Below are 14,578 nucleotides of genomic sequence, written 5' to 3' on the forward strand. Positions count from 1 at the left end.
AAGAGTGAAACTCCGTCTCAAAAAAAAAAAAAAAACAAAAACAAAAAGCAAAAACAAACAAAGAAACAAAATGGTATGTCTTCAAGAAAAGGTATGAATGTTCACAATAACTGGGTAAGGATTGAAAAGTGTTCCTCCGCTGGGCACAGTGGCTCATGACAGTAATCCCAACACTCTGGGAGGCTCAGGCGGGAGGATCGCTTGAGCCCAGGAGTTAGAGACCAACCTTGGCAACATAGTGAGACCCTGTCTCTACAAATAATTTTAAAAATTAGCCCAGGCAGCCGGGCACGGTGGCTCACGCCTGTAATCCCAGCACTTTGGAAGGCCGAGGCAGGCAGATCACGAGGTCAGGAGTTCGAGACCAGCCTGACCAACATCGTGAAACCCCGTCTCTACTAAAAACACACAAAAAATGAGCCGGGTGTGGTGGTGCGCGCCTATAATCCCAGCTAGTCAGGAGGCTGAGGCAGGAGAATTGCTTGAACCCGGGAGGTGGAGGTTATAGTGAGCAGAGATTGCGCCACTGCACTCCAGCCTGGGTGACAGAGCAAGACTCCATCTCAAAAAAAAAAAAAAGGAAGAAAAAAAGAAAAAAAAAAATAGCCCAGGCATTGTGGCGCATGCTTGTAATCTCAACTACTCGGGAGGCTGAGGTGGGAGGGTTGCTTGAGCCCGGGAGTTCAAGGCTGCAGTGAACCATGATCAGACCACTGCACTCCTGCCTGGGCAACAGAGTAAGACCCTGTCTCCAAAAAAGGAAAAACAGAAAGAAAGAAAGAAAATTGTTCCTCATTAGATCAGGTCAGGTTTTGCAACCAAATAGTGTCTATCTTGTGGGAAAACCACCAGTTTCCAGAGCTTTTTGTTCTCCAGAGTTTTGGATAATGGATTGTGGACAGTGGAATAAACCTCTGAGCAGTGATGAGGATAAGACCCTGCCAGTGTAAAGGCTGTGTGAGAACAGGGATTGGTGAGCACTGAGTTGCTCAGAAATAGGGCAAGCATTGTTTCTAGTGTTAGAGCCCGAGGCCGGAAGCAGTGGCTCATGCCTGTAATCCTAGCACTTTGGGAGACCGAGGTGGGAGAATCACTTCAGCTCAGGAGTTTGAGACCAGCCTGGGCAACGTAGTGAGAGCTTGTCTCTATTTAAAAAAACATTTTTTGTAATAGTGTTAGAGCCCAGAGAGCCCAAGGTCTGATTCTGTGTTCTGCAATCCCAAGGAAGTCCTAGCCCTAAATGTTGGCCTTCAGTTTCCTGGTTCTGAAGAGAGGGGCCAGTCAGCACAATTGTACATGAGGAATAGGAAAGTTTATTTCTGGGGGACTGGCAAGATGAATGGATGGCTCCTGGGGTGTAAGGCTGAGTGACATTTGTAGACACTTTGTTTGTATTTATTTTTTAGTAGAGACAAGGTCTCGCTATGTTGCTCAGGCTGGTCTTGAACTCCTGATCTCAAGCAATCCTCCTGCCTTGGCCTCCCAAAGTGTTGAGATTACAGGTGTGAACCACCGCACCTGGCTAAGTGTGTTATTTTGAGCAAGTAATTTCCCCCAGCTCAGCCTTAACTTCTGCATTTAAGACATGCATCTGGTCTCCTGGAATCAGGATCCCAGAGTTACCCTGAGGGACACACTCTCCAGACTAGATGTTGTTTTTATTCTCATCTCATTTGATGTGGGGGAGAATCATAACTGGATGGCCGGGAGGATTCAACCCAAGGGCCTGCCTGCTCTCTCTGCCAACACAAGGCCCCTCAAAACTAAGGAAAGAGCTCCCCTCTTTCAGCCCCGCTTGCCTGAAGAGTGAGTGAATAGTGGAAGGGATGAAACATACTTTTCCCAGTGATAAGTATGTGCTTGCCAACTCTGCGAGGACACGTCTGAATTTCTGAAACAAGACAAACCTGGTTCCGCTTCAACGCCTTTGCATTTGCTATTCCCCCTGCTGTCAATGCCCTTCGCTCAGTGCTTCATATACCTGGCTTCTAGTCATTCAGGTTCCAGCTCAAGAGTTATGTTTTCAGAGGCCAGAAGCCCACCATCATCTCCCACAATATAACCTCCTTTTGCTAGCTTCATAGCTTCATGACTCTCACTTCTCTCTGAATTTATTTATTTATTTATTTTGAGAAAGAGTTTCGCTCTTGTTGCCCAGGCTGGAGTGCAATGGCATGATCTCAGCTCACTACAACCTCCATCTCCCGGGTTCAAGCGATTCTCCTGTCTCAGGCTCCTGAGTAGCTGGGATTACAGGCATGCGCCACCACACCCAGCTAAGTTTGTATTTTTAGTAGAGACGGGGTTTCTCCATGTTGGTCAGGCTAGTTTTGAACTCCCAACCTCAGGTGATCCACCTGCCTCAGCCTCCCAAAGTGTTGGGATTACAGGCATGAGCCACATGCCTGGCCTTTTTTTTTTTTTTTTTTTTTTTTTTTTTGAGATAAGGTCTCACTGCCATTCCAGCTAGAGTGGAGTGGTGCAATAATGGCTCACTGCAGCCTTGACCTCCTGGGCTCAAGTGATCCTCCCACCTCAGACTCCCAAGTTGTTGGGACTACAGGCATGAGCCACCACTCCCAGATAATTTTTAAGCTTTTTGTAGAGACAAGGTCTCTCTACGTTGCCCAGGCTGGTATCAAACTCGTAGGCTCAAACAATCCACTCACCTCAGCCTCCCAAAGTACTGGGATTACAGGCACAAACCACCATGTCTGGTTATTATTATTATTATTATTCTTTGAGACAGATTCTCGCTCTGTCACCCAGGCTGGGGTGCAGTGGCGTGATCTTGACTCACTGCAACCTCCACCTCCTGGGTTCAAGCAATTCTCTGCCTCAGCCTCCCGAGTAGCTGGGATTACAAGCACCTGCCACCACACCCGGCTAATTTTTGTATTTTCAGTAGAGATGGTGTTTCACCATCTTGGCCAGGCTGCTCTTGAACTCTTGACCTTGTGATCCACCAGCCTTAGCCTCCCAAAGTGCTGGGATTACAGGTGTGAGCCACCACGACTGACCTGGTTTTTTAGTTATTCATTTTCTTGTCTTTTTTGTCTGACATCTGTCTACCCTCATTACATACATCAGCTACACAAAGACAAATTGTATGTCTTGTTCCTCCAGCATCTCCACAGTACCTAGCACAGTGCAATGTATACAGTTGGGTTTCCATGCAGGTGAAATTAAGAGGACAGACTTGGGAATCAGGCCTTGATTAAATCTTGCTTTGATCCTCCTCTCTCAAGCTATCTGCACTCCCTGGGCCTCACTTTCCTCCTCTGTGAAATGGACATATTCGGATCGTTGAGTAGATGTGCAACTACTGTAGATGAAAATAAATATTGCAATAGAGCCAGTAGCAGGGATAAAACTAAGTACATGGTGGCCGGGGTTACTATTATTAGTCTCTTGGGTGTGACTGTATTTATAGGACTGGGGCTCTTGAGCCCTATGCTAACTTCTGAAGAACCACATCTCCACCAGGCTCTAAGTCAGGGGTAGCTGGAAGCCACCCTGGCACACTTCCCCACAATGTCTATCTACAGCTCTAACCACTCAAGTGTTCACCTCTTCACTCTTCAGCTCGCAGCTTGTCTTCGCCGTTCCTCTTTCCTCTCCAAGGCCACCTGGACTCTCGCACTCGGATCCTTTAAATTATTTCTTCCTTCCCCGTCCCCTCCCCACAGGGGCGAAAGTTGCCTATTCCGTCAGACCACAGCTTCCCTCCTGGCGGGGGGGATGGGGCTGAGTGCTCAGGATGTGGTGACAGCGGAGGTGACTGGACATTTCTGTCCTCTGCCAGTGCCTTCCTCGCGGCTACCCCGGTTGGCGTCCCGCTGGCCATATAAGCCCTGGCTGCGGGGCTCTGTTCGCAGGGTGAAGGAAACTCTCGGCCTCTCCCGTGCGGGGAACGCCCAGTATGTGGCCAGTGCACACAAGCCCGGCTGCAGTTCTTCACCATGTACGGAAAATGGGGGCACGGCCCAAAGGTTCTAACAACCTTTTTTAGCCCGGCCCGCCCAGGGGCGCTGACTCACACCTTCCCCGCTCCGCCCCAAAGGGGGATCCAGGGCCCCAGCCGATGCCCGGAGAGTGGTAGCCTACATGCCAGCAAAAGCTGGCAGACTAGGCCGGAAATGGGAGACCAGAGGTCCCTGGCGAAGGAAGCCGCCCTGCTTCTAGGCTTCTAGCCTTGCTATCCCGACGTCAGTTGAGGGTCTGGATGATTCCAAGACAGGGCTGTGGATACATTGGTGCAGTCCCGCCACGACAGGCTCACCTCTGCATTCTCCATGCCATGCACAATAATTTGTGTGTGAGACCCTGTACACCTCCAAAAAGGTGAAATTGATGAACAAGGAGAGGAGCAGGAGACGGGGAAGAGAAAAACAAACCACGCCAGGCTGAGGACCAGCGGAAGCAAAGATCCATGTGCAAGCAGGAAAGCAGCAGCATGAAGCTAGTTAGCGATTACTCGAAGCAGGATCAACCCACCTGCTCCTTTACAGAGTGGCCTGGGCAGCCCCACCCCGCCTGGAGCGCCTGGCAAGTCAAGACCAGATCGAACCATTTTATTACCTCTCCCTCCCAGAACCAGAAGCGCAGGCTAGCCGGGCTGGAAGGGTCGTACCACTGACGCTGCAAGGGGAGTGCGGGCAGAGCCACTGCGCAGCGGGAGGGGGGACCAGACCAAGTGGAAGCTCTCGGGGAAGTGCCAAGTGCCCGGTGGCCACACGCGCCGGATCCAGGTTGGGCGGTAACTAGTGAGCCCCGCATCGTCAGAGGTAGGCTCAGTGCCTCCGCCTTCCGGCTGCCATCTCCTGAGCGAGCTGCGCTGTCCCCCGGACCCCTAGGGCCCGCGAGAGCCGTTCCTCGCTGGGCACTAGCCAGGGCCCCGGGGAACCCGGGATCTGGTCGTTGGGATCCTCAGTGCAGCGCTCAGGAGGAGAAACCGTGGGGCCATCGGCGACCGCCTCTGGACTAGGCTCTGGGCTGCCCCGGGTCTTCTTGAGCGTCGTCCGGGATGGAGGGTGCTGAACTGGGGAAGTGCTGCTGCTGCTGCGACACCCCGTTACCTCCGGCCCTCCAGGATCTGGGCTGCGATCTAGCCATGACAGGACTACGGATTAGACTGGGTGGTGAAGTAGGGAAGGGAAATCCGGGCCTTTGGCGGAGGGTGGACAGGAGAACTCAAAGGCTGCGGGAGATGAGACCCTGGCCCTTAGAGAAATCTCCCCTCGAGGCCTTCGGGATCGGCACCACCCCTCACAACGCCGACACCTCCTTTCCCGAGACCCCTCCCCTCCTGGATCCAGAACATGCCCCTCAGAAATCATTTCCCACAATCTCCAAAGGAAATCAAACGCCTCTCATCTAGGATCCCTTGCTCTCTCCTCTCTCATCCCACCTCCGTTGACTCCCAAACCACCAACCCTTTGTTTTTCAGAACTAGACCCCCTACCCTCTGGATCCCCATCCAGTTTCCCCCCCCCCCCAGTGGATCAGAACGCTAAGATCCATTCTGCCTTCCCCTCTGAGAACTAAGACCCTTCCTTCCAAACACTTGCTTTTATCCTAGACCCCTTCCCTTCTCTCTCCCCAGTACCTGGAAAGCCCACCCTCTGAAATTCCTATCCTTGGGACTGACACCCCTCCCTGCCCCTGCTTTATTCCTATCCTGGGACCCTATGCCCCTCCCTGCCCCTACTTGTGAGAATACCATGACCTCTTGCAGACCCTCCCCAAAGAGATCACCAAACCCTTCCCACCCAGAATCTCAGCCTCTCCACTCTGTGAACCTCTCTCTTCTCCTCACTGATCTCTGACTTCTCTCCCCTGGGAAACCCACCAACTCCTTTTTGGGGCTCTCCCACCCCTCGAGACTTGCCAGGGTGGGTCTCCAGAGGCCGACGAAGAACCAGGTGGAGCTGGGGGCCTCCAGCTCGGATCCGATCCACGGCCTGGGCATGGGTGAGGCCCTGCGTTGACTCTCCGTTGATGTGGAGCACAAGGTCCCCCACCTGGAAGAGTGCAACGCAGTCGTGTTGGAAAAGCAAAAGGAGAGCACCCAAACAAAGGCAGGGATAGCACCTACCAATGGAAGAGTCTTCAGGGCTCACCTCCAAACGACCACAGCGCTGTGCTGGACCATCCTTCAGCAGCCCGCGCACGGCCAGTGGAGTGTCCCCAGAAACATCCCGGCCCCCACCTAAGGTGAGGCCAAAGCCTGCGTAACCGCGGACCAGCTCCACAGAGAAATGACCAGAGGCCCGGGATGGCTTCGGAGCACTACGTGCCTTACCCTGGATCACTTGGGGAGGCGCATTACGTGTCTCTAACCAACGGTGCTGGAATAAAGGACACTGGTGTACATAGTTTGCCCTGAGGCAGGTTGCCTCCAATAGAAGGATAAGATGTTACCTGGCGCCGGTGATCCACAATAGTGGCATGAGGCAGGCGACTATCTGTGACCTCTATGTCCGCAGAGTCCAGCACGCTAACAACTGGGGGATAAAAGTGGTGGAGAGGGCTGTCGGGGGACATTCCATGGAAACTACCTAGGACCTGTTCCCTGAGTTAACATTCTAGCCCCATCTACTTGCCTCGCCCCTGCAGCTCATATACAAACTGGCCCACCATTTAACTACGCACCATCCCCTCAAGTAATCTTAAAGGCTCTCAGCCCAAACAAATAACTGTTCTGACCCCACCTTCTTAACAAACAATCCTGGGTTCAGCCATGTGAATAATCTTCCAGGCCTTCCTATCTCCCTCTAACAACACGCAGAACACATCCCTCAAGTAACACCATTCGGCCCACCCTGGAGAATGCTACTCCAAAATTCGGCTCCTGAACCTTCCATAGCAAGCCCTCTAATTAGCCTCTAACCCACATCCCGTTCCCGACATCTCAAGCCCCGCCCCCATGGCACAATAGGCGCCACCCCCGTGACTCACATTTCAGGCCTGCCCCTTCGCTGCGTCCCCACCCCTCAAGAACTCTCCAGGCCCCGCCTCCCCATAAAGGACCCTCGAAGCCCCGCCGGCCAGAACGGGGATCCACCTCCGCACTCTCAACTAATGCAGCCCTTGCCTACTGTGATAACCCTCAAGGAATATTCTAGAATAACCCCAAGGCTCCTCCCACTCGAAGCACCCTCCTATCCCCGCCCCCCCAAATCGCGCCCCTTGGCCCCACCCAAGGCAGGCAGTAGTTGCTGACCGCCCAGGCCTGCCCCTCTGAACCCAGCTCCTCTCCGAACCCTCCCCCAGCGGAGGCTCAGCGCCCGTCACGCACCCTCCTTCCGGCGCAGGCGCAATGTGGCGCCCGCCCTGCGTACCAGCGCCGCCACATCGACCGCAGCTCGCGCCGCCAGGGGGCGCGCGTCCAGCCGCGCCAGGAGCTGCCGGGCGCTGGGGCCGGCGAGCCGGGAGGGGCCGCGGCCTGCGCGGGAGAGGGGACAGGTCAACGCCGACCCTCGGCCTCGGCCAACCCCCACGCTTCCGGACGCCCGAAGACCTAGAAGTGCCCTCAGGATACCCGGCGACCCCTGACCACTCCCTCGTTAGTTCCGGAGGTCACTGCTGTCCCTCCCTTCTCACGCGATCCCCTACCATCGCGGGTAGCCGGTGCACCCCCGCCTGCTCCCACGGTGTCCCTGGAGATCGCTGTTTGACTGCAACAGTCCTGGACTCCTCCGAACACCATGTGAGGTCCTCGACTGCCCCCAATCACCCTGGATGCCCAACTCCTCGCCCACGATATCTCAGGGGACCCCGTTTCCCCAGATATCCTGGGAGAACACGGCCTGACCCCGTAGCCCCGGAACCCCCAATTCTCCCTCTAAGTATCCTAGGCAACCCCTGCTACCCCCATGAATTCCCTCAGAGGGCCTGTTCCCTCATGGCCCACGTACCTCCGGAGTCCCCTCCACAGGTCCCCAGGGGACCCCAGTTCCCCTCCTCCCAGTTCACTACAGACCCTGAGTGCCCAGGTGTCCCCAGTGACCACGGGCAGACCCCTCCCCGCACATCTGCACATGTCCCTGGAAACTTCTGAGAGCCCCCTCCCCTGCTCTGGTGCGCGGCCCTTTCGCTCAGGTGTGCGTGTGGGTGGGGGACCTTGAGCCCAGCCTCCATCGCTGGGCCCCTTCCCCCTGCCACCGCCACTTAGGCGCCAGAGCCGCTCTGTTTACCACCTGTCAGAAGGAAAAGGTGTGGAGCAGACAGGCGGGAAGAGGTGGCGGCGACTCGCCCTGTCCTTCCCCAACACCTCTGATCCTTGTACCTCCTCTGCTGCCCCTAGGGTCCGCGGCGTCCCCTGTGCGCGGCTCCATGGCCAGTAGTCCGCTGGGTGGACACAGGGCAGCCAGCTACGAATTTTGAGCTCTGGGGCGCGCTCACCTGGCGGCCCGCCCAGGCCCTGGAGGCTGAGGCTGGCAGGTCCCGTGCCTGGCTCCTGGACCCGTGCGATGACCTACCTGGCGGCCAGCAAGGAGGCCTGGCTGTGGGAGCCAGCAGGAGTGCTTGGCCTCACTCTGCTGCAGGCACCGCACTCTGTCAGCTGAAGGTCCTAGTTAGAATTTAAAAGCCTGACTACACCAACTGTTGCTGAAGATATGAAGGAAATGGAACTCCTATACCGCCGGTGGAAATGTAAAATGATATTGCAACTTTATTTATTTATTTAGAGACGGAGTTTCGCTCTTGTTGCCCAGGCTGGAGTGCAATGGCGCGATCTCGGCTCACTGCAACCTCTGCCTCCAGGGTTCAAGTGATTCTCCTGCCTCAGCCTCCTGAGTAACCGGGATTACAGGCAGGCACCACTACGCCCCCCTAATTTTGTATTTTTAGTACAGAGGGGTTTTCTCCATGTTGGTCGGGCTCGTCTCGAACTCCCCAAAGTGCTGGGATTACAGGCAAGGCCCGCCTTGGCCTTCCAAAGTGCTGGGATTACAGGCGTGAGCCACTGCGCCCAGCCTGCAACTTTAGAAAACAGTTTGGTGGTGTCTTTAAAAATTAAGCATACACATATGAGCCAGCCATTCCACTCCTGCGCATTTATCTAAAAGAAAGCATACATTTACATAGCCTTGTCTTACAAATATTCATAGCACCTTTATTTCTTGTCTTATTCATTTAGAACTACTGTAACAAAATATCATAGACTGGGTGGTTTAAACGACATAAGTTTCTCACAGTTCTGGAAGCTGGAAAGTCCAAGATCAAGGTGGTAGCTAATTTGTTTCCTGTTGAGGTCTCTCCTGTTGGCTTGCAGATGCTTGCCTTCTTGCTGTGTCCTCACATGGAATTAAGAGAGTGAAGGAGAGTAAAGGCATGAGAGAGACACACACAGAGAGAGGCAGAGATCTCTCTCTTCTGTTTCTTACAAGGCCACAGTCCTATTTGATTAGGGCTCCACCTTAATGACCTCATTTTACCTTAATTGCCTCCTAAAGAAGCTATGTTCAGATACAGTCACATTGGAGGTTAGGGCTTTAACATATATATATTTATATTGATGAGTAAAATTCCATAGTATGGGCCGGGCGGGCTCGGTGGCTAACGCCTGTAATCCCAGCACTTTTGGAGGCTGAGGCAGGTGGATCACCTGAGGTCAGGAGTTCAAGACCAGCCTGGCCAACATAGTGAAACCCCATCTCTACTAAAATATACAAAAATTAGCCGGGCATGGTGTCAGGTGACTTAATCCCAGCTACTTGGGAGGCAGAGGCAGGAGAATCATTTGAACCCGGGAGGCAGAGGTTGCAGTGAGCCGAGATCGAGCCATTGCACTCAAACCTGGGGGATAAGAGTGAGACTTCTCTCAAAAAAACAAAACAACAACAAAATATATATACATATTTATGGGTGGACACAATTCAGTTCATAATATTTGTTAATATCCAAAAACTGGAAATAACCCAAATGCCCATTAATAGTTGAATGAGGCCAGTAATTGCAGCACTTTGGGAGGCTGAGGTGGGAGGATCTCTTGAGCTCAGGAGTTGGAGACCAGCCTTGGCAACATAGTGAACCATTGTCTCTATTTTAAAAACGTAGAAACATTGTCTCTATTTTTAAAATGCTAATGCCTGTAATCCCAGCACTTTGGGAGGCTGGAGGTGGAGGCAGGAGATTGTTTCAGCCCAAGAGTTCAAGACCAGCCTGGGCAACATAGTGAGACCCCATCTCTTAAAAAGAAAACAATTTTCAATGAAAAAAGTAGGTGAATAAGTTAACAAACTATGGTATACTCATACAGGGGAATACAACTCAGCAATAAAAAACAATGAAGGATTTGGATGGATCTCAAAAATAATTATGGTAAAAGAAGCCAGACCCACCCTCCAAAAAAGCACATGCTATATGATTTCATTTATATAAAAATCTAATAAAATGCAAGCTGATATACAGTGACAGAAAGTGGATTAGTGGTTGCCTGGAGGGAGGGGGCCAAAAGGGCAGGAAAGAGGAAATACAAAGGGCAGGAGAAAACTTTTGGCAGAGATAGTTATACTCAGTATTTCTTTTCTTTCTTTCTTTCTTTTTTTTTTTTAAGTGACAGGGTCACATTCTGACATGCAGGCTGGATTGCAGGCAAATCATAGCTCATTGTAACCTCAAACTCCTGGGCTCAAGGGATCCTCCTGAACAGATAGGACTACACGTATGTGCCACAATGCCTGGCAAATTTTTTACATTTTGTAGAGACTGGGGCAGGGGGATCTCACTATGTTGTCCAGGCTGGTCTTAAACTCCTGGCTTCAAAAAGTCCTCCCACCTCTGTCTCCCAATGTGCTGGGATTACAGAGGTGAGCCACCACACCCAGCCTGTTCAGTATCTTCACTGTAGTGATTGTTTCACTGATATAAACATATTCAAAACCTATCAAATTGAAGTCAATTATATCTCAACCCCTTAAAACTTAAAATAGCTGGGTGTCGTGGCATGCACCTGTAGTCCCAGCTACTTGGGAGACTGAGACAGGAGGATCACTTAAGCCCAAGACTTCAAGATTACAATGAGCTATGATCATGCCACTGCACTCGACTCTCAGTGACAGAGCAAGACCCTGTCTTTTGGCCGGGCGCGGTGGCTCAAGCCTGTAATCCCAGCACTTTGGGAGGCCGAGACGGGCGGATCACGAGGTCAGGAGATCGAGACCATCCTGGCTAACACGGTGAAACCCCGTCTCTACTAAAAAATACAAAAAACTAGCCGGGCGTGGTGGCGGGCGCCTGTAGTCCCAGCTACTCGGGAGGCTGAGGCAGGAGAATGGCGTGAACCCGGGAGGCGGAGCTTGCAGTGAGCTGAGATCCGGCCACTGCACTCCAGCCTGGGCGGCAGAGCGAGACTCCGTCTCAAAAAAAAAAAAAAAAAAGACCCTGTCTTTTAAAAAATCAAATATAAATTCTGAAAACAGGCTGGGCATGATGACTCACGCCTGTAATTTCAGCACTTTGGGAGGCCAAGGTGAGAAGATCACTAAGGCCAGAATTTTGAGACCAGCCTAGCCAATGTAGCAAGACTTCGTCTCTAATAAATAAATAAATAAATAAATAAATAAATAAATAAATACAATATTTTGTTAAATTAATGAATTGGGTGGGACTGTGAGAGAAATTAACTTAATCCTTGAATGACGTGAGGCTAAAAGGGGTAATTGGGTTTTTAAAAAATGATGCTGATAATTATTATTATTTTTGAGGTGGAGTTTCGCTCTGTCACCCAGGCTGGAGTGCAGTGGTGCGATCTCAGCTCACTACAACCTCCATCTCCTGGGTTCAAGCAATTCTCATGCTTCAGCCTCCCGAGTAGCTGGGACTAAAGGCACCCACCACCACGCCCGGCTAATTTCTGTAGTTTTGGTAGAGACAGGCTTTCATCATGTTGGCCAGGCTGGTCTCAAACTCCGTCCACCTCCGCCTCCCAAGGTGCTGGGATTACAGGCGTGACCCACTGCGCCCAGCTGGGTAATTGGGTTGTATTCATAAATGGACGAGGCTAAGAGGGGCATTGGTTTGAATCCACAGTGGGGCAGGGCTAAGTGAGGGTTTGCTCTCCCATAGTGTGATTGTAATCAACATTAAAGATAAGCACCTCCACTGCTACCAAATAGCTTGACTAGGCACAACACCAGCAATTTGGAAGCTTTGTTCCGAACTCTCTTGACAATCTTACCATGCATATCTCATTACCCCCACTTCCCAGAAGGGTACATTGAGGTGTCAGACAATGCAGTGGCTGGAGTTCCTCCCTCATGTCTGCATCCTCTCTACACCCCCAACCCTGCCAGCAGCCTTGGTGACACATGCACTACTCTCTCCGCCCCAGTCCTTGCCCCTGCCCCTGGAATTTCCGCCCTGCTGGTGTCAGCTCTCTCAGTGAACACCTATCCAGCATCCTGAGCCCCCACCCCTGTAATTCACGTCCCCTGAGGACATCCTTGGATCCCTTCATTCCTTCATGATTCCTCAAGCCTGAATACCTCCAAGCCTGAAAGCAGTTTCCCATCCCCAGACCTTAGAGTCTCCCATCCAGTTGGCAAGCTCCCTGATCGATGTTAGTAGATTCTGCCTGGTGCTTGGATGCCTCCCCTCACCATCCATCTATCCTCAGCCCTTGGACAATGCCCCAGTCTGCAAGACCCTCCCATTCATGGAGCTACAGAGCCTCAAGTTCTCCTTCACAGTGTGTAAGCACCTCACTCTCACATCCACAGGTTCTTAAAACCTGGAGCCCCAGATTGGAAGCTGCCCTCTCCAGATTCAGGTGTGGAAGTCTCAACAAGAACTGGGAGGAGTAGTGAAGGAGGTCCAGGGTGTCCCCCATTAGACGAGGTCAGGTCAGAGGTGAAAGAGGCAGGGGACTGCAGGTGGAATGAAAGCAGTAACTGTTCAGCCCCTTTCGCCTACGAGGATACTGGGCCTCTGAAAGGTGAACCAGAGAGGCTGCACAACCAGCCAGAATGGACATTAGGACACAGTGTATCCACAGTCCATAGTGAAATAGTCACTGACCAAGTGAGTGTTGTAGGTAAGCTGCCTGAAACTGGTGTTGGCTTGTTGCAGGGACCTGGGCAGGTCCCTGAGCCTCTCAGACCTTACATTTCTTATTTGGCAAAGTAGTGGTGAAAGGCCCTCTCTCACTGCAATCCCATTCCTCCTTCCACTACAGTCACACTGTGTCCGCATGCTCCCTGCTTAGGGCTTATGTCTCCAGACACTCCCCTTTCCAGACACAGAAGAGGCCTCGTTCCTCCACAGACATCGGCTAGTGTCCTATTTAACTCCAATGCATTCATTCAGAGCCTCCTTGATTTTGGGTCCCACCTCTCATTCACTCTCCAAGGGACCTGCTCTCTGCAATTTTTCTTTCTTTCTTTCTTTCTTTCTTTCTTTCTTTCTTTCTTTCTTTCTTTCTTTCTTTCTTTCTTTCTTTCTTTCCTTTCTTTCTTTCTTTCTTTCTTTCTTTCTTTCTTTCTTTCTTTCTTTCTCTCTCTCTCTCTCTCTCTTTCTTTCTTTCTTTCTTTCTTTCTTGAGAGGGAGTCTTGCTCTGTCACCCAAGTTGGAGTGCAGTGGATCTACCTCAGTTCACTGCAACCTCCACCTCCCAGGTTCAAGCGATTCTCCTGCCTCAGCCTCCCGAGTAGCTAGGATTACAGGCACCCACTACCATGCCCAGCTAATTTTTATAATCTTAGTAGAGATGGGGTTTTGCCATGTTGGCCAGGCTGGTCTCAAACTCCTGGCCTCAAGTGATCCGCCTGCCTTGGCCTCCCAAAGTGTGATTACAGGCATGAGCCACCGTGCCCAGCCTGCCCTTTCCAATTTTTGAGTCCCATAACTTCATAATGCTCAGAGCACCAAACCATTCTTTGGCTCCAAAAGCTCAAACAGTACTCAGTCCCACCACACATTTCCAGTTTCCCAATAGGGACAGTGGGAGATAAACCTCCCCTGCAAATACACTGAGTGCCTACTATGTGCAAAGCTCTGGTGGAGATTGCAGAATTCCCTAGTAAACTCAGGGTCCAGTTCTGCGTCCCTGCTTTTAGTTGTCAGAGGTCAGACAGTATTCTAATTTCTCTGGGTTTCGACTTGCCCTTCCTGTGCTGGAATAACAGCATCCTGGGGTGGAAAAAGGAGCCAGTCCAGCGTCCTCGGCTAACAGAGCTAGGCCTCCTTGCTGGCCGCCAGATAGGCCACCCCGCAGATCCAGGAGCCAGGCACGGGACCCGCCAGCCTGTTTCCAAGGTCTGAGCGGATCACCAGGTGAGTGCGCCCCAGAGCACAAAACTCGTCGCTGACTGCCCTGCGTCCACCCGGCCGACAACTGGCCATGGAGCCGCGCACAGGGGGCGCCGCGAACCCTAGGGGGAACAGAGGAGGTACAGGAATTGGGGATATTGGGGAAGGACAGGGCGAGTCTCCGCCACCCTCGTCCCACCTGTCTGCTCCACACCTTTTCCTTCTGACAGGTGGTAAACAGAGCGGCTCTGACGCCCAAGTGGTGGTGGCAGGGGGAAGGGGCCCAGCGATGGAGGCTGGGCTCGAGGTCCCCTACTCACAC

General features: G+C 52.2%; 1 protein-coding gene across 1 annotated transcript; it reads right to left on the reverse strand.

Moving 5' to 3' along the window:
* Window positions 1-4,558: 4,558 nt before the first annotated feature.
* LOC105493964 (MAGI family member, X-linked) lies at window positions 4,559-7,711 on the reverse strand. Its single transcript, XM_071088536.1, has 6 exons — window positions 7,618-7,711; window positions 7,301-7,564; window positions 6,424-6,506; window positions 6,123-6,350; window positions 5,891-6,023; window positions 4,559-5,107 (listed from the first exon to the last, which is right to left on the reverse strand). Exons 1-6 carry the CDS (start codon window positions 7,709-7,711, stop codon window positions 4,794-4,796), a joined length of 1,116 nt encoding a protein of 371 aa, XP_070944637.1. The 3' UTR covers window positions 4,559-4,793.
* Between the last annotated feature and the right edge of the window lie 6,867 nt (window positions 7,712-14,578).

Source organism: Macaca nemestrina, chromosome X (assembly GCF_043159975.1).
Source record: "Macaca nemestrina isolate mMacNem1 chromosome X, mMacNem.hap1, whole genome shotgun sequence".
NCBI lineage: Eukaryota > Metazoa > Chordata > Mammalia > Primates > Cercopithecidae > Macaca > Macaca nemestrina.

Bases quoted from the DNA above. Each gene is read 5' to 3' on its own strand.
- LOC105493964 (XM_071088536.1), bottom strand. From the start codon at position 7,711: ATGGTGTTCGGAGGAGTCCAGGACTGTTGCAGTCAAACAGCGATCTCC. The intron at 7,565-7,617 runs GTAGGGGATCGC...GGAACTAACGAG, and splicing joins TGCACCGGCTACCCGCGATG to GGAGTGGTCAGGGGTCGCCG. The intron at 6,351-6,423 runs GTAACATCTTAT...CCTTTATTCCAG, and splicing joins TTGTGGATCACCGGCGCCAG to CACCGTTGGTTAGAGACACG.